We start from the raw sequence: 25689 nt of genomic DNA on the forward strand, positions 1-25689 counted from the left end.
ATATTCTACATTGAAATTTTGGTACAACACCACATTCGTACACCAAATGTTGTCTGAGATGATGTTTTCTATAAGGTCCTTTATACAATTTACCACATTTGTTTGGACAACTGGCTGGATCTAATTGTGTTATCCAATTAAGTTTAGCTAACCAACTGCAAGGCAACTCTAAAAATAAAAATTATAACAGTTAATATTGCTAAGTATGATTAATATACTATAAATTATCAAACATTAAAATTGTAAAAAATGTAATTTATTTATTATGCATACAAAGTAACAAGCCTTTACCAATTGTTAGTGCTAATACAATACACATTAAATTACTGTTTATTATAAGATAATTAATCAACTATCTCACTGAGTATAAAATATCTAATAAAAATTGTTTTGAAGAATATTTTATGATATTATGATTATGTATAGTTTATATTTATATGTTTACCAAGTACTATACATCATTAAAAGATGTATTTTTATTTTTAATACAAATCTTAAATCTAATAATTTAAATATATTACTTTAATTTTTTCAAATATGTAGAATTTATTTGAAAAGAAAAATCAAATTAAGTAAGAATTTACTTGAAACAAAAATTTATATTATCAATAAAACTAAAGTTGTAATTACTTATACTATTGTCATGATTGCTTGCATTTAAATAATTTTTGACCAACCTGTATAATAATTCATTTTATTATTTTCTCTTATTAATATAAAAAAGCTATGTAATATTAATCAACATTAAAATTATAAAAGTTTATGAACAGATATTGAATGAACTTTCAATGTATGTTTGCGAGCAAATTTTTTTAAGCAAAGTATACATTGGAATTGTGGATTAACACCACAAGCATAAATCAAATGTTTTTTAAGATTCCGTTTGCGATCCAAACCTTTATACTCATGACCACAACCATTTGGACAGATTGCTGGGTCATTTCTACTAGCTTTATTTAATAACTCGTTCATATGGTTATCTGTAAATATAAAATTTTAATTATATTTAAAATATATATATATAATGCTAAATACCTAACTATCAAAGCATATATAAACAATAAAAAAATATATACATAGGGGCACTAATTGTCCACCGAGTTGATTTCTTAACTTGAATAGAGAAAATACTAGAATATATATCAAAGTATAATAAGAAAATATCCTACAATATAATTTTAAACAAACAAAACAAATTAAGTTGTTGTGTATTTCAAATAAAACATTTATTTTACCTGAAATGTAATTGACAATTTATCATGTAATTTATTAGCATTTACTTATATTTAATTTAAACTTTTTTTAAAAAAACATGTGTTTAATAACATTTAAATAAATTAGTTGTAATTAAATGTACTGTAATACATGAACAGAATTAAGACTTTAGCAGCATTACTTATAGAGAGAAGTAAATCCATGGGACTAATGGTAAATGGAGTTAAGACAAAATATATGATACTATCACGTAAAAACAATAATGAATAAAGCCTAGCAGTGAACGGAATGACTTTCAATGAGCTAATGCATTCAAATACGTCGAGGTAAAATTAAGAGCAGATGAAGATAATCATAGAGAAATCCAACAAAGAATTAATATAGCTAATAGATGTCTCTTTGCCCTAAAACCTATTTTTAATTTTAAGTTTGTTTCCCTTAAAACAAAAATTTTATTATACAAGGTAATGATATATACAATTGTTTTATATGCAAGTGAAATATGGACAACTACAATATCAGACGAACAAAAAGTAGATATTTTCAAGAGGAAGGTGTTTGTTAAGATATTATTTGGTCAAAAAAAAAATCGTTCAACCCGCCTGTGGGAACTATGGATCAATTTGGAACTTTGGGAATTATTCAGTGAGGCAGACATAGAAGCAATGCTGAAAAGCAAGCGTATAAGCTGGACAGGACACATATGGAGAGCACAAGACCAGACGAGAGGCAACAACATGGAGGATCCACTAGGCCATTAGGAAGGCCAAAACAAATATAGGTAGACAGAGTTAGGAATGACTTACAAATGTTAAGGGTGAAAAGCTAGCTAGTTACAGAGAAGCGTGGAGAGGTATAGTGGTTGCAGCGAAGGGCATAATGGTCTATACTAAGCAACAAAAAAAAAATATATTTACACATAATATATATATGATTATTTCTGAATGATTTTTCACATACTATATATTGAAATTTTGGGTGAACAGCATCATTTATTTTTTTTTTTATTTATTTAAACCTTCTTTTTTTAAAAAAGTTTTTCTTGTGTTGAATGCCAATTATATGAATGATCATAACTATTTAGGCAGAATGTTGCCTTCCGAGTTGTGTTCACTAGCTATATTTAATATCATGTTCATATAATTATTTGTAAATATATAGCCTTAAATCATAATATACAATATATTTCCAGCTCCTATGAGCACACCATTGTTTATAGTAGTTATAAACTGAATATTTTTACTTTGAACCTTCAAGCTATAATAAAGTTTTAAAAAATAACATAATTTTAATTATTACTTCTATTTTAAATTGATATTTTTTATACTTATATAATATTATGTATATTGAATGTCATTAAGAATTTATTCTATTATTTTAATTAAAAAGGTTAAAATAAATATTCATAAATTATTAGTATTTATCAGAGCCGTGCCATGGCGTGTTAAGATTTAGTGCCAAGGGAAAAATGAAAAATATTACCCCTCAAATATTCTAAAAAAAATTTTTTTAGCGCCCCTTTAAACAGTTTAAACCAGGGGTCTCCAACCTACAGCCCGCTAAGCTAATTAACGTTTTAAAGTATAAAACAAATTTTGAATTATAAAATAAAAAAGTTATATAAATAAACATACATTTTTTAAAGAAATCTTATCCATTCTTATTTGTTTCTCAATTTCATAACTTATCTATTCCTAAATAGACAACAATTTTTTTTTTTTAGACAACACATTTTTAAAAATGATGGCCGATGATGCTAAGCGTATATCAAATTTGGCCCGCTGTAAAAAAAGGTTGGAGATCCCAGGTTTAAACCATGCGCCCAGGACACATGCCCCCCTAGGCTCCCCCATAGCATGGTTCTAGTATTTATTAATCATTTATGTGCAGGGTCGGTTATAGGCGTAGACGATGTAGGCAAAGCCTACGGGGCAAAATTTATGTTTTGGTAATAGAGGCGGCATATAAGAAAAAATTATAAAACAAGAGGTGGCAATTTTGATCTTTGCCTACATCTAAAAATTTGCTTGCACCGGCCCTATTTATGCGTTCCGATTTTTGATACTCTTGAGTGCCCATTTTTTAGAAGCTACAAATCTTGAATAACAAATATTTATTTTACAGTCTTATAAATCTAAAACAAATAATACACAAATTATTTGACCAAAATTATTAAAAATTTTACAATATTAAATATTTTTTTACTTTTTAAATTCAACATTTAACAGCAATAATAAGAAAGAATCAAAATTTTAAGCTTGATAATTCTGCCTTCAAATTTTAAACTAACCAGATGTCATTATGATTTATGATGTGTGGTAGAAGCAATTTAATACATTATAAATTATAGTAGTATTATAGTTTTCCCATTTAAACATATATTTAATTAATTAATAAAAGTTAAATATTATTGCACTTGTTGATTTCAAAAAGAATTACCTAACATTATTAAATATCAAATCATATAATATGAATACTGAATTCAGAATTACTGATCATAATAATATTATATTATAGTACATAACATACTTGAAAAGTTATAACTCGTAGAAGTAGTTATATAACTAAAACAATTTACATGTATTTTTGATATATTTATTGTTAAATCTAATAAGTTTTGATTAATAAATCAAAATTGTATCAAATTATAGATATTTATCTTAAGATAAAAAGAATGTAGGTATGTAATTATCATTTAAAATACCTGTACAATTTTTTATAAAAATTAAAATTTGAACATAAAACAAAAAATAATTGCATTTTATTATTTGTTTACCTACTATGTTTAATCTTTTATACAAATAAATGCACTAGATATGTTATTTAAACATAACAATGTTTTTTTTTTTTTTTTTGTACAATAAGTATAATTGTTTGTCAGTTGTTATATTGTGTGTTAATACTTACGATGTAAGTCAAGATATACTGAACTCAGGTATAATGCTAAGTAAAATAAAATATTCACATGTATTATTTTAGTTCAAAAATAATTTGTTATTTACATTAAAGCTATACAATATTAAATCAAATTAGAATTAATAATTTTTTTGTGAACAGATAATAAATGGCTTTTTAGAGTATGCTTGCGAACAAATTTTCTTAAGCAAACTGTACATTGAAATTGTGGACTTTTTCCACATGCATATATCAAATGTTTTTTGAGATTGTGTTTGCGATGTGTACCAATATAAAAATGACCACAACCATTTGGACAGAATACTGGATCATTTTCAATTACTTTATTTAATAATTCCATCATTGTGTTTTCTGTAAATATAATATTTTAATTGATATATTTCATCATCTAACTATAAGTATGCAGTAATGTAGACTATAGTACTACACTCTATAGTTGATGTTGAAATACATAAATACTTTGAAATTACAAATGCAATTGACATTAAATGTATATTGTCTACAGTAAATAAAATCACACAGGCATGCAAGAATGTTTTAGAAACAGTTTATTTATATGAATTAATAATAATAAAAAAACATACATGACATTTTTGAAAATTTTATAGATTGGTCTATTATTACTATGAACATTTTCAAAAATAACTTCATTATTTTTGTTTGAAAGCTGATACTTTGAATATATTTTATTGTCAAATCTCAGTGATCTTATTTCTGATATCTTTCAACCTTATCTTTTTAACGTGTGATTTTAAATATTAAGGAAGACATTAGGAATGATGAAAATCTTAGTAAAATAGAAGGTGAACTTTTAAATAAAAATAAAATGTATGAATTAAGTTATGTATAATATATTTTAAAACAAAGATAATATATTAAATTATATTTTTAAAATCCAAATGTATTTTATTTATAAATGTCTTTAGACCTCTTAAATTAAATGTTTTATGTCACATTATTATGTGTGTTAAAACTTAAAAGAACGTTACACCCGCATGTGTTGTCTCAGTCTTTATGTCAAGCTTTTACACTCACGATTATCTAGACAAATTTAAATATTTATCTCTATTTAAATAATACATTATTTTAGCAAACAATATGTAGTATAGGTATAAATTAAAATAATTAAAATTTCAAGTATATAAAATCTATTTTACAAGAACCTATTTTTAAAGCATCTGTTGATAGTTATTAGACAAATGATACAGTAACGATTGCTTTTGCTTGAATTGTTATTTGCAAAAATTACAATCCAATTGTGGATTAATCAATTAACGCCACACGCTTATATCAAATGAGATAGTTGAGATTGTATTTGTGGTTTATATACCATTATAATATGATAGACCACAACCATTTGGACAAAACATTCAATATTTTTTATAAGACTGATTCAGGCACTTAATTGAAAATATAAAACTTAAACTAGTTTTTATGATTGACAATATAGATATGTAATTTATATTGCTTCAGCGCAAATGATATAAGTATACTAAATTTTATTTGAACGGGCCTTTTGCGTATTTATGTGAGAATTATTAGGATTGATCACACTTTGAACTAAATTTTTATATTTGAATTACTATTTTATATCCAGTCTAGCCACTCGCACAATTTCTGGAAACCCACTTCTGCGTTTAAAAAGAAACTGGTGCAGAGATATTCTTAATGATTAACGAAAATAATAATAATAACTAAATAATTATAAAATAAAATATATACATTTAACCTTAGATTACACGCATTAAAAATATTCACGAGATTCTACGCACAGTCTTTTTAACCACGTGTTGAAACATATCAATTAAAACTCGATGAATTGAAATACCTAATCATTATTTTATTGCTCTTAAATAAATACAAATTGTAAAATGCTTTTATTGATACTCAATACAAACAAATTAAACTTTCAGATAAATGTTATTACACATAAGGTTATATCACAGTCGGTGGCGAATTTTCCAGGCATGTATAGAAATGAAAACATTATTAATCAAAATACAAAAATAATTTTATAATCAATAATATATTACTATTTTACGAGAAATATAATGTGTTACATTAATTCATTTATTTCTGTTATACCTTTTTAGGTATCAGTGTTTATTTTTATTCTAACATTTAATGTCAGAGCATGCGATAGATGTGTGCTCAAGCTATACGACCCTTATTATCGTTGTAAAAAACTAGTTACTCCGAGACCCCCTCTACTAGCTGCCGCGTATTAATCACCCGGGGCATGCTCATTCTGTTGCGCTTCTTCAACGTAATTTATAAAATTTACGTGTACGAGTAAATGGCATTTTTTTTTTAAATTTAGTATTATTTATTAGTTATAAATTAAATAGAACTATAATACATTATGATAAATGAGCATGCCTATACATCAGAATCAGACATCAGTATTCGCCACTGAATTCACAGTATACCTACTACAAACACAGTCTTTTAGGCAGTTTTTTCAATAGTTTATGAACTTTGAACCCTTCTATAGTTCAGACAACAAATTGTATTCAATTGGGACTTGGGAGTTGTATTTAACTTTAGTTTATCACCTAATTAGAAGGTACCTAGGTTGGATTAGATTAATATTTCATATTTTTGAAGCAATAAACAAAATTTTAAAAGCCAGGTCTTTTTGACCGTGAAGCGTGTGCTCTAGGGTTAAACAAAAGGAATGCGATTATTGGATAGTTTCTTCCCTCACCCTATACATGTTTTTAAATTGTTTTTAGCACGCATATTCTTTTTATGTAAGTTGGGTATAGATTGTATATTTCCTAATAATAATTAAAAAAAAATGACTAGTACATATATGATATTGAAATTAATATATTCAATCCTTTAAATCAAATTCAATTCTATCTTAATGATAAGACCTGTGGAAAAATGTGTCACTTTTGTAGCCATCAGTATTTTCTAAATATAGGAAGTTTATATTTTAGAACAAATCAAATAATAAACTAGAATTCCAAATACAAAGTTTATATTACATAACTATTTTTGTTTCATAGTATATTTTCTTAATGAACAGTCGATAAATGATATTTTAACGATTGATTATGCCGGAATGTTTTATAGCAGAATGTACAAGGAAATTGTGGATTTTTTCCACATGAATATATCAAATGTTTTTTAAGATTGTGTTTGCGATATTCACCATTATACGAATGACCACAACCATTTGGACAGAAGACTGGATTATTTTCACATACTTTATTTAATAATTCCATCATGGCATTCTCTGTAAACATAACATTTTAGTTGTTTTATTTTGTTGATCATGTATAAAATATAAACAATGTACTGTAATTTGTGTTGAAATTTATAACTCTTTTAAAACAGTTAAGCGGCTGATTAAAACTATTTATTTAATTAATAAAATTGATATGAAAAAATCAAAGCAAAATAATTATATGGCATAATACATGAATATTAAAATTAATTGAATTTATTAAAACAATATCATATTATTTTACAATTAATATAAGTACAAACATAGTAAATTAAAATCAAAGTTGTCATCTGTAGCATGGTGATTGTACAAAGATGAGATTAAAATAAATCAGAAGCATTTCAATTTTACTTAATGGTTGGTTTACGATTTTTAGTTAAAATGTTAATTCATAAGTCTGTTGTGATTTAGGCAAATTCAAATATTCCTAAAATAGCTATATAACTAAAAACTTGATAGTTTACACTACAGTTAAACATGTAATATTTATTCATTTTTGATAAAACATATTATAGTTACAAAGATGTATAATATTAAGTGATTAGTTAATATTGATAAATGAGAATAGCACAAGCACGAGAATGAATTGCAAGGACGACTGATGAAAATATAGTAACAAATAATTCTTACATTTCGTAAAAAACAAAATATATAAGATTACCTAACATAATAAATTACGTTTTACTGTTCTACAAACTTTTAATATATTTTTTCTAATACTTAAGTATCAGAAAATAATAAATATAAAATCTGTAATTATTGTACAACTAATTATTTTTACAATACAGTGTTTTTGATTATTAAAAAATGCATGTTTGATGAACAGTTATCATGTGATACTTCAATGATTGATTTTTTCTGAATTTTTTTTGGCAAACTGTACATTGGAACTGAGGATTAATGCCACACGCATAATTTAAATGATGCTTGAGATTGTTTTTGCGGTTTGTACCTTTATATGATCGGCCACAACCATTTGGACAAAACAATGGATCTTTTTCAAAAGTCTTATTCGTGTAATTAACTGAAACTGTAACATACAAATTCCTTTATATCGTCAAAAAAATATAGTTGTTTTATTAATGCAAAAGCGCTAAATTTTGTTTTTAACGTGGTTTTTTGCGTATATCTCTCTGATAAGACTATTGGATTTTATTAACTATTGTATGATTAAAATTAAAATACTTCTTTAAAAATATGAAATAAAATTCCATTTTATATTTAAAATATAAATTAATGAAAACCGAATACATAATGGGCTAAATGGCCAAATAATTTTGCTTAGTTCTGAATGGTTTTTGACAAATTTTAAGATAAAATTATTGACTAATTATTCAAATAATTTTTGAAATTGTTTGTCTTTCCTATTATTATAAGATTGGCCACAATAATTTGGAGAAAATAGTAAATCTTTTTAAAAAGCTTGTTTAATTAATCGACTGATAATATAATATTTAAATTATTTTATATCATCAACAAAATATAGTTTATTTTGACTTCTATTATAGCACTGATACTATTTTGTTTGGGCGCATACTAGATGCTTTTCAACGTATATATATCTTATTTAATCGCAAATAAAAATGTATTACAAAATACAGATTATAGTACTAGTACATTATTAATGAGTAGGTAATAAATGTATCTAAAAATGGGTTCTTAACGGTTCAGAAATGTCAAAATATTATGGTATTGAAATTCAAAACTAGGCCTAAGTTAGATTACAATAACTATTATGCGCCGAGGTAGTATATAAGTCGTCGCTATCTAATAGTAATAAAGTACTATTAGTTGAATAACAATAAACCTACTTGTTGTATGGTGGTTTTAATTTTACAAGTTATGAAGTGGTTCTAACATTTTTGAACTAGTTTTAAGCATTGATCAATCCAATAGATAATAGATAATTAAAGAAAAGGGTAAACATTTGAAGATAAATAATAGTTTTATTTAGTTTTCAAAAGATGTTAATGCATTTAAAAATAGGGGCAAAATTATTGTAATTGTAATTGTAATTTATATTATCTATATCTACGTTACTTAAATCTACATGTTATATTTTAGTGAAGAAGTTACTAATAACAGTTATATAAACTATTGCTAAATTCTACATAGGAAGGCAATTTGTACATATTTATTTAAGTGATGAACCATGGAACCAACATGACTTTTTTCCGATATTCGATAAATGAATGTTTGAAAACTATAAGTCAATATATTGGTTAAAAACACGATATCCGATATTGTTCTATTGATATTTTAAAATATATTCATAGCTTTTAAAGAAATAAGAAATATATTAGTCATAACATAATTAATTTAGGAATTATCAATATTAATTTCCAATTAAAGATAAATATTAAATATTATACAATGTTTTAGATTTAAAAAAAAAAATACTTAATGTTTATTCTCCCGAAATGTTGATTTTAAAAAATAAACTGATATTTTAAATATTATTTGATATTATATTCATATAATCAGCTAACCTTGATACTCACCTATAATATTTTTTATGAACTTCTGATTATCGGAAGCAATTAATGTATAACATAAACCTTTTATTTACATTAAAAGGATGATAGATATTTTTAATATTTTTAGAGACAACTATAGTAAGAAATGTTTGGTAAAAAATAAATTTTTAATGTGCTTTTAGCATATTTATTTTATGATCTTTATTTATTAGAATCTCATCTCTTTTTTAAATACATTTTTATATTTTGGTTTATAATTCAACTATTATTATAAATTATAATATTGCAATTAATATATTCTATTTTCTATTCTTTATATCAGTTATAACCTTCAAATAAACTTCTATTCTTTTTTTTTGAAAAACTTGAAAAACTCAAATATTCACTTTTATTAAAAACAGCATTTTTTAAATACAAGTATAGACATAAAATTATTAATTTTAACACAAAAGAAATAATAGATAAAAATTACAAATACAAAGTTTATTTTATAAACAATTTAAGTAAAATCGTTTAAGTGTATTTTCTTTAAATTATACTAACAATCACTTATAAGCAGAATTATTTCAATAACAATGTACAATACATTTTTAGAATATTGCTACATAATGTTGACCTGCCATAAGAGATATATTATCGAGAATTAAATTTAAAAATTATGCATGGTATGAGATTTGAACCCACGATAATCATACACAGCAAGGTGTGAACTTTTGTACGATCGTTTTTTTAATATACCTATATGTTTGGTGAACATATTTGATTTGTTTTTTCTAAATTTTCTTGGACAAGTTGAAATTTTGTATTCATACCACAGTCATACATTGAACAATTTTCTAGGTTTTATTTGCCGTTAATATCTATTTATATGATAGCAAACAACCATTTGGACAAGAAAATAAATCTACTTCATTTCTATTTTGATATTTTTCAAAAAACTGATTGTTGTACTTAACTGAAAATATAATATTCAAATTATTTTAGTATTTACTTATTTTTCATTATTTTATCATTGATAAAATATAATTAATTAGACTACCACAGAGCTGATACTTACTTTTTGTTAAGCTTATTTTTTGAAGATTATAAATATTTAAACTTCTTTTGGACTAAATTTATATGTATTAGTTTAAATTTCAATAACAATTATAAAGGTCCACACAAACTGCAGCAGTGATTATAAAATTCTTTTGTCTTGGCAATGGAAGTAAAATTGTGTCCACCGCTGCAGTGTGTAATATTAATCTTCATGGAGTATGGTATACTCTCTCCTTTTAAGGATTAAATAAAATTAATTAAAATTCTATTCTATTAGTTTAAATGATCTTAACATACGGTACCACAATTTTGTTACAGTTAGAAAAATAAATAAAACCTAAATATATAACTATAGTTAGTATTTTATAGTTAATACAACTAAAATTCCAAATGCAAAATTCTTCTTATAAGTATATATTTTTAAAGGTTGTTTTCTTGATAAAGAATGTTCTAACATACACTGTAACTTTTGTCTGAATTATTTTTGGAAAAATGTACAATAAAATAGTGAATTAATGAGACATATACTTCAAAGTCCAAATGATATTGTTTTTAAAATTTTTACCCATAGATCGATTACAACCATTTGAAAAAAACATTCAATATTTTTCAAAAGATTCAGGTACTTAACTAAAAAATATGTAATATTTAAATTATTTTATTTTATTGAAAAAATATAGTTAATTTAGATTGTTACTAAATGTTGATTTAATTTGATTATTTATATGGAGATTAAAATCGGTTAATCTTTGAACTAAGTTTATATGTTTGAATTTTTATTTAAATAACTATTATATATCACTAATGAAGCTGTTAGTATTCCCTAAACACAAACATTTGTACTGTTAATATTTTTTCAATACAATTCAAATAATAAATAACAATTTTAAATACAAAGTTTATTTTACAAGAATATATAATTTTTAATATATATATTTTTTATGAATAGTGGCTAAATGATATTTTAATGATCGCTTTTGCCTGAATTGTTTACCACAAAATTTACAATAAAATTGTGGATTAATGCCACACGCATAATTCAAATGGTGTTTCAGATTGTTTTTGCGGTTTGCACCTGTGTAGGATCGACCACAACCGTTTGGACAAGACAGTGAATCTTTTCCAAAAGTCTGATTCACGTAATTAGCTGAAAATATAATAGATATTTAAGTTATTTTTTATCAATAACAAAATATAATTAATTTAAAATGCTGCAGCGTTTATACTACATTTGGTTTTTATCGTGCTTTTTGTATATTTATGTAAGGGTCTTTGGGATTTATCTTTGTATGAATTACATTTTTATACTTAGGTTTAAATTTTAATTAGTTAATTTTATATTATTAACAGTACTATACATTTATTATTCATCTTTACAACTTAAAAATAAAATTCTATTCTTTAAAAAATGTCTAAATATGCCACTTGTGAAGCCATCAATATTTTCAAAACATTTAGGTAATATTTTAATAACTCTTTAATAATATATTTAAAATAAAAATTGTATTCTTATAAAAGAGTTTTTACTTAAGTACATAAAGTTTTTGCTTAATAATTTATAATAATATAAACATAGGCTAAATGGAAATTTAAATAATGATAAGACTTTAATTGTTTTATGCAAATATCACATTAATATTGTGAAAGCTGAATATTACAATATAGCATCATAATGTTTGAGGTCATATATATAATATTTTCCATTATGAGATTGACCATAACCATTTGGAAATAATATTGAATAGTGTCTGGAGACACTGTCCGAAAATTGCATTATGATGAACTAATCTGAAACATAAATTGAATTCAATATATTAGTAGGTAATTAACTAAGATTCAATTCAGTTTTTTTATATAAACTTTTAAAACTATAGTTTATACACATAATCATATGTGCATTTTTTAGATATTTTTTTATTGTACGACTGAGCAATATTTTAATTTAAAATTATTAAAATTTTTTTTTTTTTGAGTAAATTAGAGAAAAATATATAGAAACGGAATAGTCTGTGGTTGCTAAAAATACATCTAATGAAAAATATAAACTAATAAGATTAACTATAATTGTTAACATGCGACTTAATTAAACATATAAATTAATGATAATTACATATCATGTTTAATTGCATAATTTATATATATAGAATTGTGTAAAGAATAAAGACACCAGAGAATTGATTATTTAACAATACAAACATAATTTAATATCATAAACATTACACTATACACATTTATAATAAATATATTTCAAAATTATTTATTTTTAATAGATATATAACTACCTGTTTTATTAATATACTAAAATTGTAATACAAGAAATATGAAGAAGAGTTATATGACTTCCTAGTGTATGTATATCCACAAAATATTGAGTCCTTGACATACATTACATAGCATTATAAAAACATTGTAACATATGTTAAATTTAAATTGATGTAGTTAATATTTTTTAAGAAGATATCATATACCCGTACTTCATGTTTTTGTCTTACCAACGTGTAACATAGAAAATTTGTGTAAAGTAGTTTCAATTTTGCTTTAATTAAAGATTGAATTATACTTCTATGATTAAATTGTTTAAGGAGGTCTACATAAAAAACTTAACAAAACGACAAATACGAGTCCACATAACATAAGGCTTTAGTATTGGGGGCAAGTCGCATATATTATGACATACTTTGAAGTACACCATTTAAAAAAACTGCGCGAATCAAATTATTGTCATGCCATACTGATATCACATTGTATGGAAAAATCAACATTGTTAAGTGACATGCAGTATAATGACTTTTTAAAAATTTTTAAAATATAAAATTTAATATTTACATTTTATTTTATTGTCAAGCTATTTAATAATCTATATTTTAATGGACATTGTGTGAATTTACTCTATGGACTGTTAAACTTTCTTTTCTTGTATATTTTTTTAAGCAAATATCACAACTGTATTTGAATAAAGATGTCACTTCACATTCAAATGATAAGTGCCTTTTCAGATTACCCTTACGGTTTTTTCCACTATAAGACCGGCCGCAAGCATATGGACAAAAAACAGGATCTTCCAAGAGTAATCTTTCATACAGTTTAACTACAACAGTGTAAAATATAAAACAAATTATTAATAAATTCAATTCAGTGATACCCATGCAAATTACAAAAAAGCAGTGACTTAAATCAAATATTACATTGCATATCATAATGTTTTATAATACCAACGTCCAACTCTCATGTTAAATTTTAAGAGATAATTTACTCGTTTCTAAAACAGTTAAGAGAGAAATTAGTTAAGTAGTATAATATAATCCTAACTAAAAACACTTTATAATAGATAGTTTTAAAAAAGATAATTTTTAATTATTATTTTTTATATACAACGTATATTATACATACATGTTAGAAATAAATAATATATTGGTAAATAGTATATTATATATATACAACAAATGAATAAACAATTCATATATAGTGTTTAATGTGGCCAATAGCGTTTAGCCTAATGTCTTCAACCTAAAGATAAAGTCGGTCATAAAAAATATTAAAAACTCAACATACAACTCGTTATATCAATTAGCAAATAAAAAAATATATCACAGATTTATAAATGAGCAAACGTATTATACATAAAGAATTATATTATTGAAACAAAATACGTTCACATACTATGTAGTATATATGTATAATATACTGCAGATTAGATTCATAACATATTTATTTTAACTATAGTGCCTTGTATACATCTTGCATATACTATTATGAAAAATAATAAATTTGTGAAATAGTATGTGGGTACAACTATTTAAATTATGATTTATGTTTTGTATACAATATTTCAAATTAATTAATAGTTTTATTTCCATTGTACATATCTATTAAAATTAAAACTATTGTAAAGTACCTAAAATATTTTATTGCTAACAAAATAATAATATTACCTATGCATATTATTTTTGATATGTTTTTTACTAAAATTTAAAATAATTTAACTTTATAAATACAATTTATAATTTATTATTGAAAATTAAATGAATATATTTTTTAGAAATGTTATTTCGGGCAATTTTATTATAACTAGAATTAAAAAAAAGAATATATTAATAATTAAAACAAGAATTTACAGTTTTATCTTAATCATTTGTAGTGTAAAATATCATGATCTAACAAAAGATTTTATATAAAGATTATACTTTAAGGATGTAACTGAAATGTATGTCAATGAAAACTTGCATGGATATTTCTAAAAATGTTATTGGTTAAATAAATTGATGCATGAAATCTCCAACAGTTTTACAGTCACTATAAGCATTATCACATCATATTTTGCACGAAAACATAGGCACCACGCCACATTCCAATTTCAAATGCTTTCTTAAATTACATTTTCGTTGCGGACCTCTATAAAGACGACCGCAATAATTCGGACACGAAACTGTGTCAGATTCGTATAACTTTTGAAAGTTTGTACAAACACCTGGAAACGTAATCAAAATGAATATTAACTGGCCTATGTAATTGTTTTTAACAAATATTTTGAATAAAAATATTTTAGAAGCAAGAGGATTATCGTTAAAACTGAATATACTTATGTGTATATACAGGCTGTGGAAGTAAATCAGGCGATTTTAAAATAACTATGAAAACCAAACAAGTTTATTTTTAACAAATATATTTGTATAACTTGAAAGTATATAAAATAGCATTAAAGAAGTGTTAATTTGTTATTTAATTTTTATAAATGACATCTGCAAGATGGTCCACGTTCGTTTTTGAAAAAATACGGCCCTATGATTCCTGGAGAAAATAAAGCACACCAAACCGTTACTTTAGAGCAGCGGTTCTCAAATTTTTTTCATTCACGTACCCAAACATCAATTTAGAATATAAATAAACGAAAAATAATTTTTCGCGTACTCAGGTTGAGAACTGCTGCTTTAGAAGAACATTATTGTGTGGTCCAACGATTCATGATGACTAAACGCTTATTTATGATGAACATAATTTTACAGTTGTAGTACACACATATCAATTATAGGGCTTTTTGTATTTATTTTAAAATCGCCCGATTCACTGCCCCACCCAGTGTATAAAAAATTAAACCTGCTAACTATCACAAAAGCGGCATGACATATATCACATATTTTATTATATCTAGTATAATACTTAGGAAATATTGCTATGAGAATAATTCAATAGTATACTTATATATTGTATACTGCATAAAGAATGACAATATAGAAAAATTTTGAAAATAAAATTATTATTAATTTTGTCCTAATAGTCTTAAAAATAATTTTTATGAAAACACTTATATAATTAATGTAAAATGTTATAAGACATTTAATAAATAGATTGTAGTGTGTAGGTATTATAAATTGATTTTTGAGCAAGATATTTTTACCATTATATGAATGAATACAAAGCATTATTTTAGTATTAGTAAAATATTACAATAATTGGAAAAATTTTACTAGTTATATTTGTTTCCCGCTTTTAAAGAAAATGGTTATTATTATATTTTAACAACAACAATTAATATTTATTAATTTATAAAGGTAATTAATAATAAATTAAATTTTTTGGTTAAAATGGAAAACATTTTTAAATATTAAATAAAACTTAACACATTTTAAAAAAAATTAAAAGTGGTTTTGCATATTCAACTAGTTAAATGAATAAATCAATCAAATTATTATTTTAGAAACTTGATAATTGAAAGTTCAATGTTTTTTTTTTTTATAAATTAGTTTAAATTAATTTATTATGATATGTAATTTATATTTGTCATAAAAATTATGATTATCTGAATATTATTTATTAATTTAAATATTCAAACCCAATTTTATAATATATTTTAAACAGTAAATAATAACTAAGTAACTAATGAGTACTATAGAATTATATCTGAAGCTAAATTTATAATTTATTATTTACCAAATAAAAAAAATACTTAAATGTACGAGTACAATATAATAAATAACAGTTAAAAATAAAACAATATTTAATTAAAAAGTATTAACAATACAAAATATTTTTATTTAAATTGGAAGTTTTTGATTTGATTCTACTCAACTGTTTTAAAATTTTTTTTTTAACATATTGAAAATACTCACATGCATTGTATTATATATATTATAACTTAATTTTTTTTTATCAGGACATTACAACAAACATATATATAATACACCATAAAATATAAATATTTTAATGAATAAAATGTGTTATACGAGTATATGTATAAAAGATGAATGTCCTCAATTGATTTTCATAAAACGAGTAAATATTCTAAAATAAACATATATAATCAGTTTATAATTAACAAACAAAATATTAAAATTGATGAGCTAAATTTTTGATTAAGGTTAGTATAAGTTTTACCATTAGATTAAAATTGTACACATTTCACTGTGATTGTGTAAATTAGTAGGGTATACTTTGTGTACTCTTCCCAAGTGTATTTTAAGTTGGTACCTTCGGAAAAACCGTTTTTTACATATTGTACAAGGAAATCTTGGTTGTACACCACACTCAAATATGTGTCGACGTAGATTTATTTTTCGATGTTGACCTTTATAAAACCTGCCACAATTGGTTGGACAATACGCCGGATCGTATAATGCAGCCTCTTCTACGCGACGTAATAGTAAATTTTGATCTGAAAACATGCATTGTGACAGTAGGTACCAAAAAAGTAACGTAATAGGTACTAATAAAAGGTTATAGAACAGGGAGATTTTTTTTTTAAGCAAAGCTACTATTTATATGTTTTTCTTAAACGTGATGGTGAGTAATTAACCAAGCTTTACTTAATAATGTGAAACGGAATGTTATATTTTATTTGTATTATACAAATAGCCTATATTTGTGATAACATTTTTTCAAAAAATTAAATATTTTAATATAAGTCTGTGATACTGAAATACAGTTGTTCATAGGTATCAGTAAATAGGTACTTTTCAACAATATCTTACATATATCATATTATACAAAATAAAATGTTCAATGATAATTATAATAACAGTTTTCTAATAAAATTAATTAGCTATCTACCAATATAAGTACAAAATATGAATAGATTTAATAAATTTATTAATTGTTGTCAAGAGTGAATATCAACATACTTATAATATGGATATCTATTTATTTTAAAATTAAATCATATGATTAAAACTGAAAAAAACCATATCATTAATTATTTTGCACAATGTAAAAAGGTATGTAAAACATGTTATACATGTTTATAGTTTTAAATTTTATTTTATTCACACATATTCATCAATAATTCTAAATTTGATAAAAAGATATAACTTATGATACCTATATCTTATAAATAAGTATTAAAAGTTTACAAAGTGAACATTAAGATAATTTGAACATAATAAATAATAATAAACAAAACATTTTAATATACATGTTTATATGTGTACTGTATATTTATTTTTGGTAACTAATATAAACAGAAATCAAATGAGTAACTACCAAATTTCTTATCTAAAGAAATAATATGGTAACTATAACAAAATCTAAAATTCTAAAATTATTCAACATCATAATAACATTTTTATCTCATACAAAATTTGAATTGAGCTTAATTTCTAAAATATTATCAGTATGTTGCTATCTGGAATTTTATTTTCGTTCCCATAAAAATACTAATAATAATAATATATACCTTAAATAAACAAACAGTGTTAATTTACACTTTTTGACATTTAATTTAAATATATATTTGAAAAAAAAAACAAAACAGTAATTCAATACTAACTAAAAATTAATTGGTAAAATGTATTTTGTATTATATATTGTATATATGGCACTAAAAAGTTAACATTCATTATTATGTGATTTAAGTCGAGATACATAACGATCAATAACTATTATGACATCATAGTATTGTGATTAGATCCTAAAATTATTTTATGAACAACCATCATATGCATTTTCAAATTTGCTTTCAATGAGAAACTTTTCGGGCAGGCTAGGCATTTGAATTGTGGTGCTACTCCACACTCAAATTTCAAGTGTTTTTGCAAGTTGTATTTACGCCACATACCTTTGTAACACCGTCCACAGTTTTTCGGACAATACACAGGATTTTCATTAGCATACAAATCATTCTTTTTTAACATAAAGTCTGCAATTAAAAATAAATACATCTTAATCAAATATTCAAATACAAAAATATAAAAACCCAAAATAATATAATTCAAGCTGCTTTAGATGTTGTTAATTATTTCTAACATACATAAAAAAAAAATGTCAAAACCAATTATTTAATCATGAGATTATTTGTTTTATGGTCAAAACCAAAACCACATATATCACATTAATTGTTTTATTTTTGTTTAAATAATGCAGCAGCCAACAAGGATTCAACTATAGTAATTTAACAAACGTTTGATATATAAGCCAAAACTATTTATAATATAATCATAACCATTTAATAGATATAATTAATATTGATATGATTATTATTATATTTATTTTAGTAATTGATTTTAAAACAGAAGTCTTTCATTAGTATTAATTTTTAAGCAAATATTTATTATGAAAATACTGTTGATGAAACAAACCTGTTGGATATCAAATATCTCAGTAATACCAATTTGAATTTCCAATGGAAGGATATGATAAATAAAAAAATAAACTGTTATTACTGAAGATTTTATCAATATTTAATATTTATATTTTTAATTATGGTGTATACATCACATTATTATACATGTTATAAGTTACATTCCAGTAAAAAATTATTTAAATAAGATGAATAGACAAATTAATTTAGAACTGTGTGATTAAAAGTGATATACCTAAATAATATTGTGTGGAACATTTTTACTGGTGGTGACTAATAACAATACATAATTAAATAAAAATAAAAAGTACTATATACATTCAATAAATCTAAATTGTTTTAATTTTAAGAATTGTAAATAACTTTATGAATGATTCCCAAATGACATTTTAAACTGCGTACAGTATTGAATTTTTTCATACATATTAGGCAAGTTACAGTTTTTCCACATTCTTTTAGCAAATGTAATTTAAGATTACTTTTTCGATTTTTTCCTCCAAATTTTCTACCACAATTTTTTGGACAGATTGAAGGATTGTATTTTACAACTTGATCCAATTTGGTCAGCCAAAACATCTCATCTGTATTGGTAGAAAAATAAATTAGTTGTTTTTTTTTCAAAAATATTTATTCTTAAATCTATTACACTACACTCAGGGTGTATTATTAATTACTTTTCACAAGATCATTAGTTAATGATTTGTACACCTATCATGTTCTCAACTTTCAACAAGTTAGGTTAGTAATAATTAATAATTATGCATAATGAGCAATTTTTAAATATTTAACAACGTTTACTTTTAAGAAAAATATTATATTAATAATATAATTTAATAAATATAATTTTAATATTATGTTTAATTATAGGCAATATTTCTACTAAAACAATATTCTCTAACATTAAGCCATAACTATGAATTTACTATATAGGATGTTTATAATTTTTATCATTAAATAAAAGCATATTGTAATAAAACTAATCATAATAATGACAAACAAAATAATACTAGTATTATTCTTATGTTACAGTAACTATTTGATATAAATACACAATTTAATTTAATGTTATAGCATAAAAAAAACAAATATTGATTGAAACATCAATCATTTAATCTTTGAAAAATGGTGATATGCACAAAAATAACAATTAAAAGGTGAACAATAGGTACTAAAATTAATATAAATTTACCGGACATGCAGTGTTTTTGAATATTCTTGCCATAATTATTTACTTACATTATTTTTAAAAAGAGATCTTAATATGTTTATGATCTTTAAGCTAACAGGTACTTGTTTTAGTACCTTAAATTGTTCATTATCTATTCAAAACATTAAATATAAAAATTAATTAATAAAAACACTTTCATATTCTATTTATTAATATCACTAAAATAACATTTTTTATGCTATTTGTATTAAATTTCTGTTTTTAATTATAAAGTCATACATAACAATCAATTTAAAAAAAAAAAAAAAATAAATAGATATTCTATTCTAAAATTCAATAAAATATTTTACAAAATGTGTATTAAAACTAACAATTGAAAAAAAGTTATTGGTGAAATTAAAATTAGTGCTTGATTGATGAAATAATTTTCAAGTTATTATTTATCATATTTTAAATAATATTTAGTCAAAAACTAAATGTGTAAGTCTTAAATGATTAGTAAGACCACGTTTATGGGCAAATTTTTTAAAACATATTGAACATTCAAAGTTGTTTGTATCAAGACATGTCAAAATATGTTCTACATACAAATTTTCTGCATTAGGACCTAAAATTATATTTTTACAATTTTTACATCGATAACAACTTTCTGTTTTAGTTACAGATATAGAACATTTCTTTGGTTCTTGTTTTTTTGATTCTGGTGGTAGAGTAATGTTAGTTGCTGATAATGCTGGGACTGTGTCTAATTTTGGTTTTGATTTAATTCTTTGTTCTAAAATAAAAACAAAAATTTCCTTATTATAAAATCAATAAATATTATAAAATAAAAATATTTTGTTAGTAATTAGCTATAGCCATAAAGCACTGTTATATATAAATCATTACTTATATTATATAAATTATTAAATACACAAAATATATACATATATATTATACATACACTCTAGCATGTCACAAGTTGCATACCTCTAATTATTTATAGAGATAAATTTACCAATTATTTCAGGAAAGTGCATAAATATAAAAATGACTGAAAGAATCAAAGAAACACTATGTTAATTTTTTTGTAATAATGCTTTTTTAACCCAAACATGTTTATAGTATATTTTTTTTATACATCATAGGAAATCATTGTTATACATTCTTTAAACAACACAACAAACAATAAATAACCAATATACATTAAATATATCTGTACATTTAAATAATATAACAAACAAAAAGAAATATCTCCAATACTTTTACACAGTTGTCAATTAAAAGTTAAATATGTAATACAATAATTAGGAGTGGTTAAAATGAATATAATTGTGCACAGTGATCATATGCTTTTTAAGATTATACTTTTGAGCACAAGTCTTATTACAAAAACTACATTTGAACTGATGCTCAACACCACATTCATATGTTACATGGCGATTCATTGAATCTTTTCGTGTATATCGTCGACCACAATTTTTTGGACAGCGATACATTAGCGGCATTGCAATGGACTCATCGGCACCTGATAATAAAAGATAAAAATGACAAATTTAATTTAAATGCCATTCAGCTGTAATTCAGAAAAATAAAATTTCTTGGCAGTTATAACTCAATATTGCTTAAAATATCATGATAAATCACACAGCAACCAAGCAAACACTATTAATATATAAATTATCACTACGAGTATAGTATAATATATACTCTAGGCACACACATATCAGACAGTTCATAACCCTTAGAAAAATGTAAATGGAAAAGAAAAACAAGTACAAGCCACTGTTAATTATAATTTATAAACTATAATATTGTTTGATATTAAATTATGTATTATTATATTATCCATTTTTATTTTCAAATTAAAATTATGATTCTTGATTGGTGCACTGTTTGTTTGCTAACATTCACTTCTTTTTTTAATTTAAACAAAGTATGAAAAGTATTTTATTAGACACAATACAATATTAAATTGATATGTATAAATAATGTTTAAGAAAACATTTTTAGTGAACAAGCATTACATCTTAATACTTCATTGTACCACTTAAGAGACACGTGAAGTTGTTTGAATTCCATCTCAAATGCAAAACTCAAGTGATTGAGACTTTTATATCAAAACAGATATAAACTTCATAGAATAGTTAATTATAGAGTAATATGTTCCTGAAAAAAAAATTTTTAAAAAATGAGTAAATAAAAGACTAGATAAAATAATTGTATACTGATTATTATCATTTAACTACAATCTACAAATTACATAATTTAATTAGTTTAAACTTACGTTATTACAAGAAATTTCATAAAAAAATATCTAAAAAAGATAGCTGTAGCAATAAAGTAAGTACCAATTTTAACGTTAATATTGTATAGTATATTGTAAGTATAAACAATTACAATTTTAAAATTTAAATCATTATTTATTTAATTCTGAAATGATTTGAAGACTTTTTCTCTTCTTAATATAAATAATTACCTTACACAATAACTTAAGCCACCTACTACCTCTAAAAATGATGCACTTAACTATAAACAAGGCCGTAACTGAAAAAAAAATCGGGGGGGGGGGGATTTTTTAAAATATAGATACTGAATATTTGTAATTTTTACGTTAAAAATATAAAATTTACATATAATAGTTAATTATTTAATAATAAGAAAATATTTTTACTTTAAAAGTTTTGGAGGGTGGGTCCGACCCCCTCAGTTACGACCTTGCCAATAAACATTTCAATAAATATATACTTATATTATTGTAACATAGTTTAAATTAAAAAAATATACAGAACATATTTTCTAATTTTTTTTTTTTTTTTATTAGTAAATAATTGTCTAAAATTATTTAAATATTAATTATTTATACATTGTTAAATTACATATTTAAAACAAACATAGACGAAAAAAATATAGTATATAATATTATAATTGACAAATTCGTTTTATTAGAGGTAATACAATAATAAATCAATAGTTTTTATACATTGTTAGATCTAGTTGAAATTCGCACAAAATGTGTTGTGTCTGCTTATTATTAAGTTAAATATTTGGTGTGTAATATTATTACAAGACTATACGTATATGTAATTTTAATGACTCCGAAAGATTGAAATTAACCCATTTGAAATTTTTTATTTAAATTCGATGAAAAAATTCCACATATGAAGAATAGATACTTGAACTTTACAGACAGTTAATAAGTTACTAATTTCTTGCGTTCAAAATTAATAAACATATCTTCTGCATCATTTATAATAGCGCATCATTGTAAGTTTAAATTTAACAAATTGATTCATAATGTATATTGTATTGTCACTAACATTCCTTAAATATAATTGTGATAAATATACTCAAACATATTCTTATAAATAATACTACTTGTCAATAAAAAGAAAAATATAAGATAAACATTTAATCTTATAGTAAATTTTATGGCCTTGGGCATTTTAATAGAGTAGTAACAATAGGAAATAATTTTAGAAAAAAAAAACCATTCACACTCACAAATTAAACACAAAATGAGGTAATAATTATATAAATGAATAACGTTTTGTTGTCAATAATTAAAGAAATATCTCGTTAAAATGAAACGTTTTATAATAATACAATGTTTTAGATATTTGTATTTCAAAAAAAGCATACAAGATTTGAAATTATAATGATAAAAGTTTTAATAATGATATGAATTTTTAGTAAACTTATTACAATACCGACTTCGAATATTTAAACATACATTTAAATTTTAAGTTATAGTAGTATACGTGCATAAAGCGTGTTTAATTCAAATTTTAATATATAATTTCGTTTTTAGTACTTAGTTCCACTGCGAATTGTTTAAATTTTTGAAAGTAAAGAAAATACAATAATAAAAACCGACCGAATAGGATCATAATTATTTAAAAAAAAAAAGAACTTAATTGTGGCGATGATTAATTAGTGGCGATGAGACAAATATCGATAATTTTTAAAATAATCTAAGATAAACGAGTATTATCAAGATAAAAATGTGTCATATCTTTTAATTTTTATTACGATAGCTGCAGATCTGCAGCACACTCCTTCGAAACGGATCCCAGGAGTACAGTTTTTATATAATTATTGTGGTGGATTATCAATGGATTGCATACAGCGAGAATTATCAGGAGAAACTATTTCAGTGATGGTTAAGCATTGTTGTCTGGGACGACGGATAGGGTAAGCAGGATACACGGATGATCGTTTGTGAACGAGTGACATGTGCTTCTTCATGCTAAAGTTGTACACAAATCTACGTTCACATATTTCACACTGATACTTCGGTTCAACACCGCACTCGTATCCTATGTGCCGCTTCAAGTGTTCCAACCGTTTATAGTTACGACCGCAACCTTTTGGGCAAAAAATCCGCTTTGGGACATCTTTTAAGGCGGCTTTCCGCATCAAGTGTTCTTCATAAGTGTAGTCGCCCAGTTGTCTTGGTACCACAAAAACTACGCATGGATATGGCCGAGAACAAAAAACAAAACAAAACATAATTCGTGAATCTCGGGTCCAATATACGAGAATACTATTAAAATATAATATAATTTAATTTCATACATACACACACACACAAAAACATGGCAACTATGCCATTGTATTATTAATGCTGTACGTTATACATGCAGAAGTGACATTCTCAGGGGTGGAAGATAATTTTATAATATTTTGCTAATATTTTTAACAGGGTGTCATTAAAAGATGATTTAAGTTATTACAGAAAAACTTAAATTTAATTCAATATAAAATAACCCAAATACACCTTACTACGATATATTTAAAGGAGTGTGTAATAAAGGTGTTTTGTAATTTCGTCATGTCCTCCACCCATAATTGAGAATTCCTGAGAATACCATTGGGTAATATGTAGTACAGCGTTATATTATATACATATGAGCGTGTAGATATAAAAACTACATAAAAAGTCAACAATTCAATACTCAAGGTCGATCAAGTTGTTAAACTAAAAATAATAATTGAGCATATGAGATTGAATGTAAAATTATTACAGAAAGCGTATAAAGACAAAAAGCAGGCAAAGGAAAAGTGGATCTATAATACATTAATAATAATA

The 25689-nt window shown here is 23.7% G+C and overlaps 1 protein-coding gene and 1 long non-coding RNA gene across 2 annotated transcripts; both read right to left on the reverse strand.

Moving 5' to 3' along the window:
- Positions 1–7100: 7100 nt before the first annotated feature.
- Positions 7101–9845, reverse strand: LOC126551623 (uncharacterized). Its single transcript, XR_007605537.1, has 2 exons — positions 8319–9845; positions 7101–7375 (listed from the first exon to the last, which is right to left on the reverse strand). It is a non-coding gene; the product is annotated as an uncharacterized LOC126551623 (long non-coding RNA).
- Positions 9846–11759: 1914 nt separating this feature from the next.
- Positions 11760–25109, reverse strand: LOC126555864 (zinc finger protein 366-like). Its single transcript, XM_050210793.1, has 7 exons — positions 24725–25109; positions 21938–22125; positions 21253–21424; positions 19930–20031; positions 17347–19009; positions 13164–13969; positions 11760–12669 (listed from the first exon to the last, which is right to left on the reverse strand). The coding sequence occupies exons 1-5, from the start codon at positions 25107–25109 to the stop codon at positions 18753–18755; spliced, it is 1104 nt and encodes a 367-aa protein (XP_050066750.1). The 3' UTR covers positions 11760–12669; positions 13164–13969; positions 17347–18752.
- Positions 25110–25689: the final 580 nt, after the last annotated feature.

The sequence above is a fragment of the Aphis gossypii genome, chromosome 1, assembly GCF_020184175.1.
Source record: "Aphis gossypii isolate Hap1 chromosome 1, ASM2018417v2, whole genome shotgun sequence".
Classification (NCBI taxonomy): domain Eukaryota; kingdom Metazoa; phylum Arthropoda; class Insecta; order Hemiptera; family Aphididae; genus Aphis; species Aphis gossypii.